This window comes from Thrips palmi, unplaced genomic scaffold (genome assembly GCF_012932325.1).
Source record: "Thrips palmi isolate BJ-2018 unplaced genomic scaffold, TpBJ-2018v1 HiC_scaffold_16, whole genome shotgun sequence".
In the NCBI taxonomy this organism is placed as follows: domain Eukaryota; kingdom Metazoa; phylum Arthropoda; class Insecta; order Thysanoptera; family Thripidae; genus Thrips; species Thrips palmi.
In genome coordinates, this window is record NW_023144625.1 from 6,850,387 (window position 1) to 6,871,483 (window position 21,097).

The 21,097-nt window shown below is 63.4% G+C and overlaps 4 protein-coding genes across 4 annotated transcripts in view; 2 read left to right on the top strand and 2 right to left on the bottom strand.

The window, feature by feature from the left end:
• LOC117642954 (bifunctional endo-1,4-beta-xylanase XylA-like) lies at nt 1–1,656 on the bottom strand. The gene is made up of 2 exons (XM_034381590.1): nt 1,636–1,656; nt 1–972 (listed from the first exon to the last, which is right to left on the bottom strand). Exons 1-2 carry the CDS (start codon nt 1,654–1,656, stop codon nt 1–3), a joined length of 993 nt encoding a protein of 330 aa, XP_034237481.1.
• LOC117642955 overlaps nt 837–21,097 on the bottom strand; it is a 21,111-nt gene continuing 850 nt past the window's right edge. Inside the window, exons 2-10 of the mRNA XM_034381591.1 lie at nt 18,465–18,995; nt 18,154–18,400; nt 7,750–7,966; nt 7,521–7,655; nt 7,033–7,187; nt 3,691–3,771; nt 3,233–3,442; nt 2,342–2,895; nt 837–972 (exon numbers count right to left, since the gene is read on the bottom strand). Coding sequence (XP_034237482.1) covers nt 2,366–2,895; nt 3,233–3,442; nt 3,691–3,771; nt 7,033–7,187; nt 7,521–7,655; nt 7,750–7,966; nt 18,154–18,400; nt 18,465–18,995 — 2,106 coding nt within the window. The 3' untranslated portion in view covers nt 837–972; nt 2,342–2,365. The remainder of the gene's footprint in view (nt 973–2,341; nt 2,896–3,232; nt 3,443–3,690; nt 3,772–7,032; nt 7,188–7,520; nt 7,656–7,749; nt 7,967–18,153; nt 18,401–18,464; nt 18,996–21,097) is intronic.
• LOC117642447 (superoxide dismutase [Cu-Zn]-like) lies at nt 9,177–12,022 on the top strand. The gene is made up of 5 exons (XM_034380684.1): nt 9,177–9,281; nt 10,820–10,886; nt 10,974–11,022; nt 11,207–11,370; nt 11,577–12,022. The coding sequence occupies exons 1-5, from the start codon at nt 9,268–9,270 to the stop codon at nt 11,844–11,846; spliced, it is 564 nt and encodes a 187-aa protein (XP_034236575.1). The 5' UTR covers nt 9,177–9,267; the 3' UTR covers nt 11,847–12,022.
• Nucleotides 20,755–21,097, top strand: part of LOC117642329 (D-2-hydroxyglutarate dehydrogenase, mitochondrial-like) — a 4,038-nt gene continuing 3,695 nt past the window's right edge. Inside the window, exon 1 of the mRNA XM_034380407.1 lies at nt 20,755–20,776. The gene's annotated coding sequence lies outside the window, so the exon portion shown is untranslated. The remainder of the gene's footprint in view (nt 20,777–21,097) is intronic.

The following is a 21,097-nucleotide window of genomic DNA, read 5'->3' on the forward strand; positions in this document are numbered from 1 at the left end:
TTAGTACTCGCGGCGGCCGTAGAAGTCGTCCTCCTGGTCGTGGTGACGGTCTGGGCGAGGGGATGCGACGGCGGCGCCCTGTCGGGGGCGTCCGGCGGGGTGCTGCTGTTGCTGGGCTGTGCTGCCGGCACTGCCGTCGCTCCACTGCCACTGGCTCTCCTGGCCGTAGCTGTCGGCGTCCTGGCCGTGGGTGCTGGCGGCAGAGCTGCCGCCGGTGCTGCGGCCGACGACGACGCCGACCTGGCGGGCCTGGCTAGCCGGCTGGCTGCGAGCCGACCACCTGTTGCGCCCGCTTCCTGAGCTGCTGTCCCAAGTGCTGTCCCCGCCGACCTGGTCGACCTGGTCCTGGTCGTCGTAGTGGTGACGGCTGCTGTCCAAGGTGCTGCCGCTGTTGTGCCCCTGGTTCACGCCGCTGTTCCAGGCGTTGGTGCTGCCCTGGCTGCTGGCACCGTTCTTGCTGAACGAGCTGCCGCTGTTCTGGTTGCCGTGGCTGTTCCAGGCGTTGGTGCTACCACCGTTCTGGCCATAGGGGCTGCCGCTGTTCCAGGCGTTGGCGTTGGTCTGGCCTTGGTGGTTGCCGCTGTTCTGGTTGCTGTCGCTGTTCCAGGCGTTAGCGTTGGTCTGCCCATGGTGGCTGCCGCTGTTCCAGGCGTTGGTGTTGCCGTTGGTCTGCCCATGGTGGTTGCCGCTGTTCTGGTTGCTGCCGCTGTTCCAGGCGTTGGTGTGGCCGTAGGAGCTGTCGCTGTTCCAGGGGTCGTTGCTGTTGTGGTTGCTTCCGCTGTTCCAGCTGCTGCCGCTCTTGCTGTCGTCACTGGTCCAGGCGGTCCAGGTCAGGCCGTGGCTTCCACTGCCTCGCTGGGGGCCCTGCCCCTGGCCCTGCCCGAGGCCCTGCCCGACCTCCCCGTGGCGTGGGGCGTCGCCCCACTTGGGCCGCGCGAGGCATGACGCCACGCAGGCCAGCACGATTGTCACCTGCAACCAGACAGACACACAACATCATCATCATCATCATCAACGCTGTTAGGCCTGCGCAGACCTTTAGCGGTTCGAGACAGCAAGGCATCTCCAACCTCGCGCGGCCTCTCCGCAACCTCAGATGCGAGTCAAAAACGGGCTCAAAACTTCGAAAACGTTGTTTGTTATACCTTAATACTTATGTACGGGCCCTTATTATAATGCCCACTTTATTCCACTGAGACTTCGTTGCCGAGACAAATCATTTTCATCACAAGCAACCAACGAAACACCGCGGTCTAGTCCGTCGAAAACACAGGTTCGTTAGGACCGATATTGCTTACACGAAAGGCTACTTCGGGCCCAACAGAATGGCGACCAGTCAGACGAAAGGAAGCTACGCGTGCCCTCGGCGCACAGTGGGCCAGAAGACCAGCGGAGGCGGCCAAAATTACAGACGCGTTTTGAGCTCCAGAGTCGCTAAACAGGCGTCGAACCGAACGTGTGACCCCACCAATGGATTCCTCGTTCGGAGAGCAATCCATTGGTGGGATCACACGATCGGTTCGAGTCCCACTTAGCGACTCTGGAGCTCAAAACGCGTCTAGTGTTTTGGCCGCCTGCACTGGTCTTCTGGCCCACTGTGCGGCGCCCTCGGCCTGCCCGCGGCGCACAACTTACCACCAAGAGCTTGCGGTCCATGTTGTCGAGGGACTCGTGGATCACGAATGTCACCAGGGCCAAGGTGCCTCTCTTTATAACCAGGGTGCCGTGTGATACGACGGGCCCGTATCGCCGGCGGGGCGATTCCGCGCAGCGCCTCCTCGCCGTGTCTCTCTCGCACTCACGCGGGCCGCCCTTCGAGTGCGAGAGAGACAGAGCGCCGAAGGCACGGAGGGCCCGGTCCGAAAGCGCGGGGGCCGCGGAGAGGAGGCCGTCCACCTCGCACGAGAGGCCAATTGCACTCGGCGGACGGACTGGCGGCACTAGTCGGCCAGGATGACAGCTTGACGGCGCATTGCCTTCCTTCCGACCGCAAAGCGGATGCTTCTTCCGCGTTCCGGAAATCGCGTGCAACGCCGCCGTCTGCACCCCACACACGGCGGCAGCGCGAGCGTCTAGCGAGCTCGACGCAGTGGCGCCTCTTGACGCGGTCTGTTTTAGCTCTAGCTTAACCCGGCCCTGGCGGCCCTCTCGCACCGCGCCTTCGTGCTTCAATCGGCCTGGCGACAATGCCGGGGCCGCGAGGGAGGGGAGGGGGGAGGGAGGAGGGAGGCACCGCGGACCGATTGCGCGGGGTCGCGGTCGGGTCGCGCGTCCCGAAAACATTTCTAAAATGTCTTAGAAACTTTTAAAAACGCCGCACTTTTTCCCGCGCCGCCCTCACCTGGTGAGACGCACCTAGTCGCGCCTAGTCGTCCTCAGGCTCGGCCTTGATGATGCCCAGGCGGCGCGCCACGGCGCGCACCGAGCTGATGACCTCCTCCTGCACCAGGTTGAAACTCATGGCGAGCAGCGCGATGCCGAACAGGAGGTACAGCGAGCACAGGGCGATGGACACCTCGGCGTTGGACTCGACGCGCTGCGCGGGCACGAAGTCGCCGAAGCCGATGGTCGTCAGGGTGATGAAGCAGAAGTACGCCGAGTCCAGGAAGTGCCACTTCTCCCAGTTGGAGAAGAGGAAGGCGCCGCCGAAGATGTAGCTGACGACCAGGAACACGCACAGCCAGATGGGCACGGGCCGGATCTGGCCCGGGCCGCCCGGCCCCGCGCTGGACGCCGCCTCCCAGCCGCCCAGCTCCAGGTCCGCGTCCATGCCGAGGCCGTCGTCGACGCCGTGCACCGCCCGGAACAGGTTGCGGTTGATGCCGAAGCCCATCGGGGACATGATGCGCGGCGATGGCGCCAGCTCCGAGTGGTGGCGGCGGTGCGACGCGGAGCCTGCAAGCACGTGGGGGTCATGACCACGGTCGCGGTGGCGGCGAGGGCGGCTCACAGTGGGCCAGAAGACCGGTGGAGGAGGCCAAAACTGTAGACGCGTTTTGAGCTCCAGAGTCGCTAAGCAGGACTGGAACCGAACGTGTGACCCCACCAATGGATTCCTCGTTCCGAGAGCAGGCCATTGGTGGGGTCACACGTTCGGTTCGAGTCCTATTTAGCGACTCTGGAGCTCAAAACGCGTCTAGAGTTTTGGCCGCCTCCGCCGGTCTTCTGGCCCACTGTGCGGCTCGGAAAACCACCCTCGAGCACCGCGACATCGTCATCCTGGAGGCGTTACCGTATCCGCTGCTCCTCTGGGAACTCTTGAGCGAGTCCCGGACGGGCGGGCCCCTGACGGGCGGCCCCCGCTCGAAGTCGTGGCGCTCGGCGAGGCGGTGCTGCCTGGGCAGGGAGCCCCCGGGGCCCACCGAGGGTCCGCGTCGACGCCCCTCCCTGCCGCCCTCGCGGCCCACGGACTGGGCTCGCAGACGGCGCTGTCCTTCCCGGGCTGGAAAAGCCGGGAAAATGGAAAAGCAAGATTACGCTGGGTTTCCCGCCTCTCCAATAATGCATAGTGCAGGCTGCTTGCATATTTAAGCACGGGAGTATGATGTAGCATTTTTAATTGACGGTCTCCACTTTGATTTTATGCCAAGTTCGATTTCTTTGTCCGCTCGACCAATGTGTCGGTGGGAACAGGCAGGCAGCAGGGGATGACCGCGTAGTTTGATAGAGAGAGATGGAAGTCTGCCTTACCCCTGCCCGACTCCTCCCTGTCCAGGGCGTACTTGTTGTAGAGCACGGGACCGGGGCCGCCGGGGCCACCTGCGCCTCCACCTGGACAAGTCGAGCAAACTTTACTTCGCGAATGTCAACTTAGTTTGTTTGGCACACATGAAAATTGACCACTACACTCGAAATCGGCATCTTGAAACGAATGAAATTCATCAACTTAACTAAGAGTCAGTCTCACTCGCCAAGTGTTACCGCACTGCAAGGTGCAAGTGCGTGAAGTGTGCACGCGTAAGGGAGGAAGCGGCGCCAAAGTCGCGCCAATGAGTGAAAGCGCAAGGAACTTTATTATCAATCTACGCAAGTGAGACAAAAACCGACAAAAAGAAAGGAAACAATTAATCTCTGGGCGTCGTGAGTCACGGTCCGTGCATGGCAACTGAGCGCCTCCACACGTGTTTCTGTTTCTCCCACGATAAGACGCATACCGCCGCGCATACTACAGTGCAAGTGGGACGTTTGGTCCTATTCGACAACCGTTTTTTTGTTTGTTTTTTTATTGGGGGGGGGGGAATCTTAGTTTATTTACTATGCTGTCTCCACTTTGTTTTTGCTCGTAACGGCTTATGCAATTCAAAATTCAAAATTTGAAATTGTTTGTGAAAATCAGACTCTTTTCAGGAGCAGAGCGCTTGGCAGTGCCCTCAAGTCAGCTTCTCAAGGCAGGTCAAGAGCGCCTGCGAACCGGAGGGTGGGCCGGAGGAGTTGCCTGGAGGCAGCGGTCGCGAGCGCACCGTCCTCCGGCTACCTGGCAAAGGGACGCGAAATCGGTCTTCCTCCGCTGGGACGACCGTCGAAGCAGGCAAAACTGCACGCGGCGCGTAGCGTACCTGGCAAAGGGACGCGAAATCGGCCTCCCTTGGCTGGGACGGCCGTCGTTTCAGGCAAACTGCGCTCGGTGCGCAGCGCGTTGGTGCGAGGCGAGGACCGAGCCGAGCCGAGCCAGGCAGCCGCCCGCCGGGCTAGCCAGTGTTGTAGGGTGCCGCGAGTCTATCTATCGGTAGGGTTAGAACTAGTGCCGTGCTACCGCCCACATCCTGAGGATACCACAAACTCAGCACCGAGAGACGCCGTCGCCGCGCCGCATCGCCCGCCCCAACGCCGAGGACGACGCAACGCGAGGAGAGAGGGACACCAACCAGCCCAGCCAGTGCATCCAACGCAGCGCGCGGGCCCCAGCGAGAGGGAGTGAAGGGGGGGAGGGGCCTCCCCGCCCCCTCCAGCGCAAGGTCTGGGGTGACCGTCGGTCACCCGGGGGAAGGCCCCCCAGAGTGTTTTCAGGTGCGGCGTGCTGGCGAGTGGCGCCTCCATCGTCCTCCAAGTTTCCGGTTTGAAGTTCGAGGTTCCAGCTTGCTCGCTTATCCTCGCGGCGACGGTAGTGCGTTTGTGTGGTCGTCGCTGTGTGCTGCGGCAGGCACTGACTGCTCCAGGCGCGCGGCAGTGCCGGGCCTACCAGGTTCCGGTCTTGAAAGCAATGGGACACTTCAGTTTCAGCACCGGCACGCGATAGTCCCAGGGCAGAGTGTGTCGACGAAGTGGTCGGACCGACAGGAGTCAGCTGTCGCTGGAGCTCAGGCAGAAGGGCTGATTATGTTGTATCGGTCAAGGGCGAGCTGCGGCGGACAGTGGCGTGCGGAGAGAGGGCGGGGCGCGGGCCCGAATCCCTGCGCCGTGTCGACGTCATCGAGGGATTCCCGGCGCCGCGTTTTGGCAACACAGGCGGTGCACCTCCGGCAGTGCTACACGGTTGCTGTATCCGCGCGCCCCAACAACATAACCCTATCTCGGTTCTGTCCATATCCGCTTTCCCTTCTAGAGTTCTCCGCGAGACGCGGTCGGAAGAGGCTCCAGCGCGACCCAGGGGCGGGCCTTGCAGTCACCGCGAGACCAACAGCGCGACCGCCACCATACGGACAACAGCCCAGCCCGACTCCTTGCGACCGAAGACCAAAATCCGCGATTTGTGTCCAGACGAAGCAGCGGCGGGGGCGCTTACGGACGGTCCCCAACAGCGGTCGCTAGCAGTGTGTCCGCCGTTTCGCGCCCACCATGCCAACTACCGGGAAGGGGAGGGGAGGGGAGGGGGCCGGCGGGGCGGGCCGGTGGCCTGCCCGATCCCACGAAGTGCAGCCGACGGCGCGGAGCCGGAGCCGGGCCGACCTGGGCCTGGCTGCCGGAGGATATGACAACTTTACAGTATACAGGTGTTCCCCAGCCGCATTGTTTGTCCGCTGCTCCTTTCAGACGCGAATGCCGCCGAGGTTTCGGCAAGCCTGGGCCTGCTGGTCTGGCCAGCACGTGGCGTAGGTTGCTGCTCGGGCAACGACCCGGCCGAGTTCTGCTGCGGGGGAGGCGGCAGGGAGGGTCAAAGCGACGGTTATTTTTCGCGAATATTGCAGGTATACAACCAGGAGTGTAGCTGGCAGCTCGGCGTGCTCGGCGTTGGGGTGCAATCGGTCGGTGTACCTACGGCTGGCTAGCCTGTCGGCGCCGTACCGGCGGCAGCAAGGTCGCATGAAGAAAGGAGAAGGGCGAAGAACAAAACTTAAAAACATATCGCCAACGCACCACGACAGAAGACAAAGAAGAAACCTTCTCTGTTCCCAAGAACTATGGGACGAAGCAGGGGGGTACCGGACTCGGTAGTGCTCAAAGAGGCTGTTCCGGGGCGGAGGTCTACGCGACCCCTTTCGGGGGAACATAGGCCCCCAACCCCAAGGACTGGTACTGCGAGCCGGAGCGTGCAGCCGCTGAGGTTCCCTCCGCCGAGGTAAAGTACCACCTTAGTAAGGACGACCTTGTCCCGTTTTGCAGTGCAGGCGGGCATGTGTCGGGCCCGAAATGGCATACGATCATATGTGGTCCAGCCCTTGATGATGATGATGATGATGGAGGGTGGGCCGCACCGTTGCGCTGGAGTGTGTGGCGGGCCTGCCTACCCGACAGTTCACAGGCGCTCTTCTCCCGGTGGCGGCGGCCAATATTGTAACCAATACATTTTGAAAAACGCAAGCTTCGTTAGTAGAAACAAAATGGAAGAAATTCGGTTACTTTAATAAAGACTCTCTCCTTCCTTCCTCCAAAAAGAAGCGGCAGTCGAATGGGACAGCGCCTGCGAGCGGCATACGATCATGTGTGGTCTAGCCTTTAGTGGTAGTGGTAATGGGGGGACGGGCAATCCCGCAACACACGGCGCGGCCTACTCCGCAGGCGCTCGTAGGGCTCCGCTTTCGTCGCGCCCACCTACGGGGAGCGCCCCACGAGTGCGAGAGAGACGGAGAGACGAAGATGCGGTCGGGGCCTTACCTCCGGGCAGGCGCGGCTCTGCGTCCGCGTAGCGCGGCGCGGCCATGGGGGCGGCGGTCATCGGCGGGCCCAGCGACGCGCCTCGGTAGTCGCGGTACCCCGCGTCGCGGTAGCCCCCGTCACGGTAGCCCACGTCGTGGTCCTCGTCCGGGTACCTGGCCAACAAATCACCCGTTAGGCTGCTACTCTACAAACTGAAGTGTGTACTCAGTATGCATCTACAGATGCATCTACAGATGCATACTTGCAAGTACACACCTACAGATGCATACTCAGCTGAGTACACATCTGCAGATGCATACTTGGAGATGTTAGGTATGCATCTGTAGGTGTGTACTCAGCCAAGTATGCATCTGTAGATGTGTACTCAGATAAGTATGCGTCTGTAGGTATGTACTTGCAAGTATGCATCTGTAGATGCATACTGTGTACACACCAGTTTGTAGAGTATGCGGTTCGGCGATGGCCGACTGCTGGTGCTGACCTACCTGCACTCGGTGTCGGAGTGCGAGGCGCGGACCACGCCGTGCACCGAGTGCAGCACGGCGTCGGCCGACCGCGTGGACACGCGCCCCGACCGCCGCGTGGAGGCCAGCCGCGACCTGGAGGACGCCGGGCGCGACCTGTTGACAGTGGACCAGAGTGAAGATACCCCCTGCGCCCTGCGCCGGGAAGGCTCGCGCGGTTCGCGCGGCGGCGATACCCCTTGCTGCTCACCTCGCGATGCGGGTGCCGCGCCGCGGCTGGGGGCTCTGAGGCTGCGGCTTGCGGGTACACACGTAGCAGCACACCCTCCAGTACAGGAAGCGGAACGACTGTGCCATCACGTCGCCGATGTTGGACAGGCACAGCAGCATGAGCGGGATGCCCAGGATGGCGTAGAAGATGGTCACCACCTTGCCGATGTGCGTCTTGGGCGCGATGTGGCCGTACCCTGAAGAAGATCTTTTCTATACTTGCTGTCAAGTCAAGCCTTTACCAACTATGAAAGCATCGGATCCGTTGAAGAGTCTGTTGTAACCACCATCAGTGGCGGATCCAGAGTCAACCCAAAGGGGGGGGGGGGGGGCAAAGTAGCACTTTTTGCCTACTTACAGGGGCAAAGTGGTGCTTTTTGCCTATCTTTCAGGCGGCTATCTAGGGGTCAAGCAAGGGGGGGGGGGGGATTGTCCTTTTGCCTCCCCCCCTTTCCCCCGATCCGCGCTTGACCACCATTGGCATGTCAACCGCGGTTCTTTGAAAATACACCTGTTTTATTTGTCTTCCCGCCGCGTTCCACGTGGCCCATCCTTCCGAATTTCACGCGTGCTCATCATGGGCAACTGGAGGAAAGGCACCACTGACCTAGAGACCCCGAGCCGAATCTCTGCTCTGGCCGGTTCACGCGTGCGCGGCTGGGCGCTGGGCGGTCGTCCTTGCGTCTGTCCCGCCTGTCCCGCCTGTCCCTGTCACCGACCGGGAAGTCCTGGCCGTGCCCACCGGACGCCGCGGCATCGTCTGCGCCGAGACGCCCGACCCGAAGTCGCGTTCAAAACACCCGAAGTCGCGTTCAAAACACCGGAAATGTCGCCGCCGGTACCTAAACTCCGCCACTGCGCCAAAAAATTCGCTCCGTCGTATTTTTTCGCCGAAATTGAGGCTTACGGGACGAGCTGGACCCCAATTCATAAAGTTTCACTCGAAAATCACCGAAAGCTCAGGCCCAAATTTCAAAATGATATTTCCCCCACTCAGTGTATTGCAGCTGCTGTCTGAGACGGTCGCTCTGTCTCTGTCACATCTGTACGGGACGCCCCATGGGTGCGAGAGAGACAGAGCGACGAAAACAACTCTCGGAATGAGTCTGCCGGCGAGCGATGCCACGCAGTGCCGCCGTGCTTCCTTTTATTCCAATCAGTCGGAAGATGGATGACACCGGGGCCAGGTTCGCGCGCTCTCTGCAGCCGCTGCCCTCCGGTCGCTGTGACCCCGCGGAGCACCCCGCCGCGCCGCGCCGCGCCCGCCCCGCCCGCCCCGCCCCGCCCCGCCCCGCCGTACCACGATTCGCCGTGTTTTGCTCGGCGATGCGCGGTAAACTGGTTCCACGAGGCACCCCGCGGTGGGGCGGGGGGGGGGGGGGCGCGGCTTGGAGATGGCCGCCGGGGACTGCATAGGTAGAGACGCGCACGGCCCGCGCGCCAGTCCGCCGTCCACGCTCTGCCGACCCGGTCACACAACGACACTCCAGACTCCACCATGAACACTCTCAGGTGAGGCTTTGTGTGTGGATGTGCGCGAGCCGCCGGGATCCAAAGCCAAAGGCAGGCTAAAGGCACCTTCAGGCCGCCGCACAGTGGGCCAGAAACCGGCGGAGGCGGCCAAAATTCTAGACGCGTTTTGAGCTCCAGAGTCGCTAAATGGGACTCGAACCGACCGTGTGACCCCACCAATGGGTTCCTCGTCCTGAGAGCTATCCATTGGTGGGGTCACACGGTCGGTTCGAGTCCCATTTAGCGACTCTGGAGCTCAAAACGCGTCTAGAATTTTGGCCGCCTCCGCCGGTTTCTGGCCCACTGTGCGCCGGGTTCGCGTTCACGCTCGCGTTCGCCGTAGTCCCTTGGACTCCACACGGCCGGCGCCAACGGGGGCCTCCAGTTGCCTCTCGGCGTCGACTGATTCCGAACTGAGCGAGCTCGCTCTGTCTCCCTCGCAACTCCCGCGGAAAGCGCTGTGAGTGTGAGAGAGACAGAGCGACGAAAGCCCTGTTCGGAATGATTGCAGGGAGCTTGCAGCCAGCAATTGGGCAGGGCAGCCGCACGCGCCACGCGACGTCGCAGTGCTGCCTCACTTCTTTCTCTCTCTTCCTCCTGGTCCGGAGAGAGAGAGGGAGAGAGAGAGAGAGAGAGAGAGAGAGAGAGAGAGAGAGAGAGAGAGAGAGAGAAAGAGAGAGAGAGAGACAGCGCGCAGAGGTCGAGGACCCAGCGCGTCATGCTTCCTGCGACCACCACATGCAACGCGCCACGCTAGGCCAGGCTAGGCGACAACTCGCAATATCAAGGCGCTTGGAAGAACACTTGTTGCGACGACGAGAGGAATGTCGTTTTTGCCAAACCGGAACCGGGGAGAGATAGTGATTATTTTTGCCTTGCTAGCCCGCCTGCATCCGGCGTGACGAATCGACGAATCAAGGCCCCGGCAGGCGAGGGGAGAGCCCCACTTCAAATTTTTGGTGTGGGCGCCACGCGTGGTGGGTGTCGCCATGGTGGGCACCACTATGGTAGATACACCGCAGGAAGTGCAGTGCGGGATGCAAGTGCAAGTGTGATATTCCTTCGTTCCGGACCGAGCCTGGCCTTAGGCCTGGGCTTAGGCCTAGCCGAGCCGAGCGGCCTGGGTGACCGAGACCTCCAGCGTACCTGCTTGCCCCTGCTCGCCCCTCCCTCCGCGTGGTGACTTGGCGGCTTGGACCCGCTGCAGCTTCTGCCGGACCGGTCCGCGTTCCGCTCCGCCATCCCGGGTTGCGTAATGCCCTGCCCCTGTCACCGTCTCGGGTTCAAGTACCACGCTCGCATCTTTATTTGTTTACGCGACAATACCTCGCCGAACCCATATGTGGCTTGAAAACGAGAAAACGCTGCTTCCAACTTCGCATTCTGTCATTGGCGGCAACCTTGTTTACGCACCTACACTTTGGGAAAACCCAAGGTCGTGATGAGACGCAGCGACCTTGGGAACAACCGCTCGCGGGCAATGAGCTAAGTCCGGGCCGCTTCGCGTAATAACTCTCGTTGTCTTTGTTTCGCCTCAGGATTTGCGTGCTGACCCTGAGCCTCGCGGCCGCGGCCCTGGCGTACCCCCAGTACACCGCCGTCCAGGTGAGTCGTCCACATCCCTGCCTTGACCCGCATCGCGCACGCCGATCGGCCGATTCTAATTCACTTGTTTCGTTTGTTTGTCTGCAGGCAACCCTGGCCGCGGTGTGCGAGCTCAAGGCCGCCACAGGTTCGACCGGTAAGGCCCTGTAGGGACAGCGGCGACAGCGCAGGCAGCACGGGACCATCTTGCGGGGGGAGCGTGTTGTTTGGCCGCGGACTTATCGTTAGACGCGTGAACCGGAGGCCGGAGGCATGTGGCATGTGCACGTCCGCGTTCTCGTTCGCCGGACTGATCGTGCGACCCTCTTTCCTTCCCACAGTTAGCGGCCAGGTGCAGCTGCTGCAGTCGTCCCCCGGCTCCCCCGTCAGGGTGTCCGGCCTGATCCACGGCCTGGGCCCCGGCGAGCACGGCTTCCACCTCCACCAGGAAGGCAACCTCGGCGACGACTGCAAGGCCGCCGGCCCCCACTTCAACCCGGCCAAGGTGCGTCGCGGCGCCGTGCCGCGCCGTGCCGCGCAGGCAACCCATCGCGCGCCGGCGTGCCGCGTGCGGCCTGTGTGGCGGGCTGGCTTTGAACAGCACTCCGTCGCTCTGTCCCTCCCGCGCCGCCGCGGCACGTCTCACGAGTGCGAGAGAGACAGAGCGACGAAACCGTCGCCCTCGTCACTGACGGCCTTGTTTGCCTGCAGGTCCGCCACGGCTCCCCCTCGGACGCGTCCCAGCACGCCGGCGACTTCGGCAACATCGTGGCCTCGGACCAGGGCGTCGCGACCGTCGAGTTCCAGACGCCGCAGGTGTCGCTGGAGCCCAACGCGGTCAACGGCGCCCTGGGACGCGCCTTCGTGGTGCACGCCCTGCCCGACGACCTCGGCCGCGGCAACACCGAGGAGTCCACCAAGACGGGGTCCGCCGGCGCGCGCGTCGCGTGCTGCATCGTCACCCAGGCCTACTCGGCCTAGGCGACACCCACCCACCACACCATCCCCCATCGCTGTCCTCACCCACCAGCCTTCCAGACCAGCATGTCCACGCCGCGGAAAATAAGTGCCTAGTCTCTCATCGCCCTCCTTCGTTACATTTTTATTAGTCTTTAATTCAGTCACTGAATAAAACGAATATTTATTTGTGTCATGGAGATGAGCGAGTTCTTTCCCCAATCCGCCCTCTTTCTCTTTCTCTCTCTCACTCGAGATCTGCGCACACGAGGTTCGGGGCACTGAAACTAACCGCGGACTCGGAAATGCTGTCAACACTAAAAGTCGCTCGGCGGTAAACATCGACCTGAGGAGAGGCAGGCCGACAGTCCGGCCTGACCCACAGCTTCCCCGTCGAAAACAGACGCACTTACACACCTCTCTTCTCGCGCCCACACACGCACACCACTCACACACGCACACTCACGCAGACACCACGCGTACACCAACACCTCGGAAGCCATTTGGCGGGCATGGGCTCCGTTACCCTTTCCCGGACGAGAACACACATCTGCCCGTTTTCTGTATTTCGGCGGTTTGCTCCGTCCTGTGGCCCGGCATTGGGCGGACTATGGGACCGCGGGGGCCACGGGGGCGGGGAGGGACAAGGCCGGCGAGGCCCCCGGGGGGCGTGTTCGCGCGTCCGCGTGGCGCCGCTCGGCGGGCAGTGGCGGGCAGTGGCGGCGACGCGGCGAGTGGGGGCGTCGGTCTTTGTGACCGACCGGCCCTGACCGGCCGTGACCGGGGCGGCGACGGCCGCGGTCACTGCCTCGCTCTGCAACTGGGGCTGCGGAGCACTGCGGAGCAAGCACACTCATTCCACACGGCGTCCGTCTCTCTCGCACCCCAGCGGACCACCGGGCCACCCCATGAGAGCGAGAGAGACAGAACCGCACAGTGGGCCAGAAGACCGGTGGAGGCGGCCAAAACTCTAGACGCGTTTTGAGCTCCAGAGCCGCTAAATGGGACTCGAACCGAACGTGTGACCCCACCAATGGATTCCTCGTTCGGAGAGCAAACCATTGGTGGGGTCACACGTTCGGTTCGAGTCCCATTTAGCGACTCTGGAGCTCAAAACGCGTCTAGAGTTTTGGCCGCCTCCACCGGTCTTCTGGCCCACTGTGAACCGCGACACCGCTGTGCTGCGCTGTGCGGAGATGGAGCGCTCTCAGTTAGCTTCCGCCATCCCACGCTCGCGTTTCGCTTTCGGTCGCGGGGATTAAGTACGGCGATGCCGCTGCAGGCTGGCTCTGTCTCTCTCGCACTCGTGGGCGTTCCGTAGCGCGTAGCGGTGCGAGAGAGACAGAGCTACGGAGCAGCCTGCTGCGCTCCACAACGGCGTCCTCAGCGGTCCTGCCCTGCGGCCTCGGCGGCCTCGGCGTCCTCGGACACGGTGACCTGCCCGAACAAAGAATCCAAACGGCGAGGGAAGACCGACAAAGTTACGGTTGTCGTCTCTTTCTGTCCGGCCGGGCCGGGTCGGGCCGGTCGAGGCGGTGGCGGTCACGGGGCGTCCTTGGCTGCACTCGGCGGCGTGTCAACAGCGTCCGAATCCAAATGGAGTCCAAACGGAGACGAGAGCAGCCGAGCGGCGGCGTCCTTGGCGACAGGTGCAGTCCGGCCGTTTCGGACATGAGAAATCGCTTTCGAAAGGTCCCACCGCGCTGCGCCGCCCAGCAGGTGTGGCATTTGGGCCGGGGCCAGGCGGCCCGCGTCTTGACCTGTGTCTTGACCTAGGCCAGCAGGGCCCGCACCGGAATGCCCTAAACGCGTGCCGGGCGGGGCGTCGCCGTGGCGTCGCGGAGCAGCGCGCCGAGCGCCGACTGTGTCTCAATGGGACTCGGCTCGAAAACAACGGTACGCACCCGCTAGTTGGATTGCCTAACGATTGGACGACTGCGTGCGGTGGCGCTACGACGGCCACGGACTGTTTAGCATATCGGTCCCCATCGCCCACACTCCGCGGAACTTTCCATAAAACGGCAGTGTCCGTGAAAAGGCGGCGACGGTAATTAATCCCTCTGGGATTCCCCCGCCCCGCCCCGCCCCGCCTCGCCTCGCGCTCCACAAAGGCAACCGGGGCGCGGATCGGATCGTGCCCGCCAGCCCGGGGTCAGGGCCTCTCGGTCGGGGCGGCGGGGCGGCGGCGCACCGCGGCACGCCTCGCACTCCGGAAGCCGCGCTCGACGGCCAGCACGCCGTTTGGCACCTCGGCCAGCACGGCCAGCGCCAAGACGCCGAGCCGAGCGGCCGTTGCGACAAACACTTCCAGTGTCGAACCTCCGCAAATCCAACTTAATTTGGTTTGCCCGGCAGGCACTGATACCCGCCGCTCTGTCTGTCTCTCTCGCGCGCGAGAGGGAAGCCCCATGCGTGCGAGGGAGACGGGGCGATGCCAGGCGAGGTGCGCCGGCCAACCTGGCTTGCATTCCAGTGCCGAGTCATTCCTGGGCGCGCTCGAACCGCGCAGGTTGATGATCCTTTGCTGCCCCCCCTCCCCTTCCCTACAGCGGATCTGCATAAGAGTCCAGGCGCCGCGCGCGTCTTCTGCGGCGGACAGCGCGGACAGCGGCCCCTCAAGGCCGCTTCTCCCTGCCAGACAGGCGGACGGACAGGCGGACGGACAGACGGACGGACGGACGGACGGACGGACCGGCATGAAGGAATAATGCTAGGATGGCCGGCGAGCGCTCGCGCGTTTCCGGTGTGGATTTCCCCCAGTTCCCCCACGGCTGCAGGCCGTGCCAGCCGTGCCAAAGGACGCCGTCGGTTTGATTTAAACGATCGACGCGGCGAACCAGCAGCCGACGATCGAAACTCCGGCTAAGGTTGAGTCGAATCGACGTTGAAACGCAGCGTCTCGATTGGACTGGCCGCACTGGAGCCCTCTCGTAGACTCGTTGCCCTGCACGCGAGACTAAACGCGTCCTCAGCGAGACCACAACAAGGCTGCCTCGGCCGCCGGCAGCAGGCTCGTTTCGTCGCTCTGTCTCTCTCGCACCCCTCCGAGACGCTCCGAGAGAGAGAGAGAGAGAGAGAGAGAGAGAGAGAGAGAGAGAGAGAGAGAGAGAGAGAGAGAGAGAGAGAGAGAGAGGGAAAAGCGAGATTCGGAATCAGTCTGCAGAGCGCCTTGACGCTTCCTCGAGGTGTGGAGTGATGTGTCAACGGCTGCGACCGCAATGCCATGGCCCGCCCGCACCGGGGTCTCGCCGATCCTCGTCGACCCTCGAAGTGGCGGTCAACGGATACCGCGGCCACGGGCGGAATTGGGACCGCAACGCAAAGCTCGATGACTTACTAATGAAACGAGAAACTTGGTGGTGCTCTCATTCAGACCCAAGCACGGACTAGACTCTCTACACCGTGGACCCGAGGCATGCCGTCCATAGCGCCCGGCGCGGTCGGCAATGGCATACGATCATGTGTGGTCTAGCCCTTAATGGCAATGGCCCGGCGCGTGGGCCGCGCTGCCGAGCCGCAGTGTGGTGCGGTACTGCCGACCCTCCAGTTCGCAGGGGCCACACAGTGGGCCAGGAGACCGGTGGAGGCGGCCAAAACTATAGACGCGATTTGGGCTCCAGAGTCGCTAAATGGGACTGGTACCGAACGTGTGACCCCACCAATGGATTGCTCTCCGAACGAGGAATCCATTGGTGGGGGTCACACGTTCGGTTCGAGTTCCGTTTGGCGACTCTGGAGCTCAAAACGCGTCTAGAGTTTTGGCCGCCTCCACCGGTCTTCTGGCCCACTGTGCAGGGGCGCAGCAGGGCGCAGCTCGCGGAGGGCTGACGGCCCTGCCGCCCTGCCGCACAAGATGGGCGTGCCGGGCGAGGCGCGTGAGCGGGGCGTCGGGCGGGGCGAGCGGACGGGCAGGTGGACCGGGCCGCCTGGCTGCGCTGCGCCGCGGCTGCGCCCGGCCTGCAGGAGGCGCTGCCATAAAAACCACTGGAGCCCGCGCGCAAGGTCCTAGTATTGTTGCGGCCGTCCAGCGAGAAGCAGCGAGCAGCGAAGCAGCGAAGCACTAGTGCCGCACCAGAGTGCTGCGGAGACTCCGACCGCGTCTCCTACCACCATCTTCGCATAATGAGCCGCTACGTGCTGGTGCTGGCCGCGCTGGCCTCGGCGCTGGCCTCCGCCAAGGCGGCCGACACCTGGAGCTGGCCCGACGGCCAGCAGCGGCGCGGCTCGACGCCGTCCTCGGCCGCCCCGGCCTCTGCCGCCAGAGACACCCCCGTGGCGTCGGGGAGGAGCGAGGGCAGGAGGTTCTTCGGCGGCAACAGGTGAGTAGCGCCCACGGCGTCGATCTCCGTCCCTGCCCTAGCGGCCCTTGCGGCCCTAGCACGCTGACGGTCGCGTGTCGCGTTGCCGCGCTGCGCAGGCCTCGCTACGAGATCGTGGACCCGGACAGCGACGACTTCACCCTGCCGCACCCTGAGGACCTCGCCCCCGGCCGCCCTCAGTCCCGTCCGCCCTTCGCGCCGCAGAGGCCGTTCCCCAACGAGCCCGACTACCCCCTCGGCAGCCCCAACCCGGGGTACCGGCCGCCGCGGCCTCTGCTGCCCAACGTCGGCCCCGTCGAGGTGAACCGGCCGCTGGGCGGCGGCGACCGCTACGACCCCACCAGCGTGTCCAAGTGCAAGTGCGTGCACGCCTTCAACTGCGAGGGCAACGCGCTGCAGTTTGTGAGTATGCATTTCCCCTGAAGGTGGCGCGACGTGTGCTTCCGGCTAACGAGGCGCGTTCCACGCGTTCCAGGGCTCCTGCGACGCGGGCAAGCGCTACTGCTGCACCAAGGAGCCCCGCGGCCTGGGAGCGCCGCGCCCCGGCGGCTACGGCGCCACTCCCGGAGGACCCCGCGGCGGCCCGGGCTACGGCGGCGGCTTCGGAGGCAGGCCCGCCATCCTGACCGGGCCCGGCGGACCCGGCAGCAAGGTCGGCAGATGAGTAGCATGGAGTGCACCTGATGTGCGTGCGCTCGCACACACGCACACACTCACACACACTCACGCACACACTCACTCACTCACACACACTCACACACACGCACGCACTCACACAGAGAGAGAGAGAGAGAGAGAGAGAGAGAGAGAGAGAGAGAGAGAGAGAGAGAGAGAGGGAGGGAGAGAGAGAGAGAGAGAGAGAGAGAGAGAGACACACACACACACACACACACACACACACACCACACACACACACGCCATGCCCATGTCGTCACGCACGTCATGCTCCGCATGGGCAACGGCCAGCAGTCGCTTCCTCATGATCCCAGCGCGCACTTTGCGATAGCTAACAAAACCGAAAATTAGACACTTTGTAAGTGTATGTTTCGGGGGAGGGGGGTGGAGCGTACTGTACATTACCTTGAGAAATAATTAGACAGAAATGAACTGATCGTTTCCGAGACAACTAAAGGCTGAATGAATAACGCGAAAAATTACCGACATCGTGTTTCTTTACTGCTCTGTCTCTCCCACGCCCGGAGGGGACGCCCCACAAGTGCGAGAGAGAGAGAGAGAGAGAGAGAGAGAGAGAGAGAGAGAGAGAGAGAGAGAGAGAGAGAGAGAGAGAGAGAGAGAGAGAGAGAGAGAAAAGGGGCGACTAAAGCACTGTTCGGAATCACCCTGGCGTCGCACTGCCCCCGTTTCCGATCCTCCCTCTCAGCCGCGTTGTTCTCCTGCACAGGGTGACTACGACCGCTACCCCTCTGGCGACCGCTACCCCGGTGGCGACCGCTACCCCGTGGCGACCGCTACCCCGTCGGCGGCGGCTTCCCCGGTTCGTCGCCGGGACTGCTGGTGGGGCCCAGGCCGACGTACTACAAGCCCGACCCCGCCGCCGGCTTCGCCACCAGGCCGGGTGACGGCCCTTACCGGGACTACGACAGCTACAACCGCGGCTACGGTCTGGGCCGCTCGTGAGCCTCGTCAGGCAGCCACCTTCCTAGGCACAGCCCTCTGTGCCGCCCAGTCTAGTCCAAGACCCACGTCAAGTTACCAGTCTCCGACGAGTGCGACGAGCCTTCAGCCCCCGACGCCTGCTTCTCGCCATTCACTCTCGTTCAATTATTTATTTTCACATTGTATCCATTACGATCTCAACATCATTGTTCCCAGCGAGTTTGATTGTAAAACCTGGGAGCGCCTGGTTTTTTCATCAACACATTGCCTTTGTGATTATTTTGAGATGTTTATGAGTAACGCTGTAGCTTATGAATAAGACTAAGTAACGTAATAAATTTTTGAAACAATGTGGTGTTTTTACTGCACCCAGTGCGGTCCTGCGGCCAGCTCACCGATTGTGGTGATGACGATGATGGAGTAGAACAGCGCCCCCGCGAAGGTCCACTGCACCAGCTTGAGGTCCTCGGAGCCGTCCCAGCCCTGGCTGCGCATGGCCCACACCAGCTCCTTCTCGAACAGCTTGAGCCGCTCGATGGCGGAGTGCGTCCAGTTCTCCTGGTGCAGCACGGCCGTGTCCGAGGTCATGGTCCACAGCCACTGCGTCACGTTGGACCTCCTCAGCGTCACGTTCTTCTTGACCTGCGCAGAGAAGTGCTGCAGAGCGCCCGCGCAGCCCACGGTAGGCAACCCAACCAACACGCACCTCCACCTCGTGGTCCTTCTCCAGCATCTCGAAGGTCATGGCGCCGAGCAGGCAGTAGGCGACGACCAGCGACACGAGGGTGACGTGGGAGCAGAGGCAGGAGCTGAGCTTCCAGACGTAGCGCCAGAACATGCCGCACTTGGAGCGCTCGGACTCGGCGTGGCCCACGGCCAGGGCGTTCGCGTTGGGCCGGTGCACCAGCTGCTGGTGGTGCTGGTAGGCGTAGCCGGGGCCGCCGCCGGCGTAGCCGGGATCGTAGCCACCCCTGTAGCCGCCGTAGCCGTACGGCGGGCCGTAGGCAGGGGCGTAGCCGGCGCCGGCCGCCGCCATGCCCGGCCCCGCGCCCGGCGGCCCCAGCGAGCCGTACGGTCCGGGGTGCCCGAGGTGACCCATGTGTCCGGGGTACGGCTGGCGCATGTCGGGGTGCATGTCGGGGTGCATGTCGGGGTCCGGGTCGAAGCTGCGGGACCGGGACAGCGGGCCCCGCCCCGCCCGAGGCCCGCGGCCCCCCGCCACCGCGCCGACGCTACCCTGTCCGAGACACAAAAACGTCCTATTAACAGTGGCGCCGGATTGGTCACCAGGCGCGCGGTTTGCGGTTGCGGACAACCACTTTCGGGGTTCCTTCCTGGTTGGGAGCATCGGAAAGTCATTTTCACAGTGGTGGCGTTGGCGTTGCTGCCCGCCCAGACGCCCTCCTTGGCCAAGTCCGGCGCGTCGGTGCAGCGGAAGCTGCCAATCCAATCTCTCGACGCGATCCTGATGAAGCGTCTGGCAGGCGTTCAAACCGCCGCCACCAAGCCGGCCAGCGTCCAGGAGGCCAGTCGCCCCGTGGCACGCCGACGGCACGCCGACGGCACGCACTGTCCCAGTCAGAAATGTGAGGCCTATAGGGAGGACTTCCTCCCGTGGACCAATGTGAAGTATAGTTGGCACGGCGCGGTGCTCGGGGTGTTCAACAAGGTGTGGCGGGATGGCGGGACTATGAGCCTCACTCACCGGATGCAAGGGCGATCACTGCGAGGCTGAAAGGCCCCCGTTGATGCCCCTGGCCCGGCGTCCTGGCGTCCTGGCGGCCGGCGGCACAGGGTGCAAACTAGGGCCTTGACTTGCCACCGCCAGCCCGCCACTTAGCCCCAGTGATTCGACGTGGTTCGTGGTTTCGGACTCTCATCCCGACCGTCGGTACTCACTCGGTGCGGCCGTGGTGGCCCGGAGGTCGGCCCCGTGGCGAAGCGGCTGCGGCCCTGGGCGGCCACCGCGCTCACCGGACGTCAAGGCGGTCGTCGGGGCGGTCGCGAAGCAGGCGAAGCAGGAGGAGCGGACCTGGTGGTGCCGGCCGGCCCGTGGCGCAGGGGCCCACCGCGGCGCCCAGCATGGCGCCCTGCTGCTGCCCGCCTCCACGGAGAGGGCCTCGGTCGCCGTGCTGCGCGGTGCGCGGTGCGTGGGGCGCCCGTTCGCGCGTCGCGGCGTGCAGCGGCCTCGCCAACCTCCCCCAAACACACTACGCGGGCTGCGCGGCGGTACGCACTCGGCGCGGCGCGGCCTGTCTCAGAACGCAACGTGTTTTCTTCTAGGCCCGAGACGTTTTGTCCGCGTGCTACCCCTTCTCCTGCCCCGCCCCGCCCCCCCCGCCCCCGCCCGCAACCTGCTCGCCCTCCTGTCCGCCGCCCCGAGGCCCCGAGGCGTGGCGGGCGCGGCGGCGGCGTCACTGTTTCAAGAGATGCTATTTTTAGATGGCGCCCTCCGCAGTCTGGCGCACACTGACGTAATAATGGAAACCACGTCTTTTGGTCCACCAGCAGGCCGAGCAGTGCTTTCGCCGCTCTGTCTCTCTCGCACTCGTGGGGCGTCCGTTGGGGCGCGAGAGAGGCAGAACGACGGAGCAAGTTCGGAATCACTGCAGCACTCTCGGCGGCGGCTTCTGCCTAGCTCGTTCCCCTCCCCGTCGCCCACGGTGCCCACGGTGTAGGAGAGTCTCTCTGCGCCGTGCCGCCGAGCCGTCCTCCCAGCCGCGGCTCGCACCCGGCATTTTCCAACATCAACAACAACACCAGCAACGACAACATGCCCGCCGCGCTGCAAGTTCACTCAACTTCTCTGGCACGCATCCCCCCGGGGTTGTGCCGTACTGTGGCCGCTGTGGCAAACAACGACCACGCCGCCGCGGCTGCAGATCGTCGCTCTGTCTCTCTCGCACTCATGGTGCCTCGCGTGGCCTCGCGTAGGGGTGCGAGAGAGGCAGAGCGACGAGGGCTCTGCTCGGAATTCAACTGCTGCTCGTCGTCCGGCCTGGGCCACTCTCTCAGAAGGTATAGTACCACCGCCCCATGCACCCCAGTATGAGGTCATCCGTCGAACCTCACGCCACGTGACGGCAATGTTCCATTTCAGTGTAACACTTTGCAACGTCTCACTTATGGAGCAGGGCACCGAGAGACTCTACGAGAGACTCGTCTGCTGTCGGTGCCAATGTAGTGGCTGAGAATGCATACTGGACAGCGGGGACAACCGAGCGATCGAGCAGTCGTTTCGTTTCTCCGTCTCTCTCACCCCTTCGACACACCCCCGCTTTTCCTTTTCTTTGAGGAAACAGATCGACGGAGGGACGCAGGGACTTTGTCAACACGAAT

Bases quoted from the DNA above. Each gene is read 5' to 3' on its own strand.
- LOC117642954 (XM_034381590.1), bottom strand. From the start codon at position 1,656: ATGGACCGCAAGCTCTTGGTG. The intron at 973-1,635 runs GTAAGTTGTGCG...GTCTGGTTGCAG, and splicing joins TGGACCGCAAGCTCTTGGTG to GTGACAATCGTGCTGGCCTG.
- LOC117642447 (XM_034380684.1), top strand. The intron at 11,023-11,206 runs GTAAGGCCCTGT...TCCTTCCCACAG, and splicing joins GGCCGCCACAGGTTCGACCG to TTAGCGGCCAGGTGCAGCTG. The intron at 11,371-11,576 runs GTGCGTCGCGGC...GTTTGCCTGCAG, and splicing joins CCCACTTCAACCCGGCCAAG to GTCCGCCACGGCTCCCCCTC.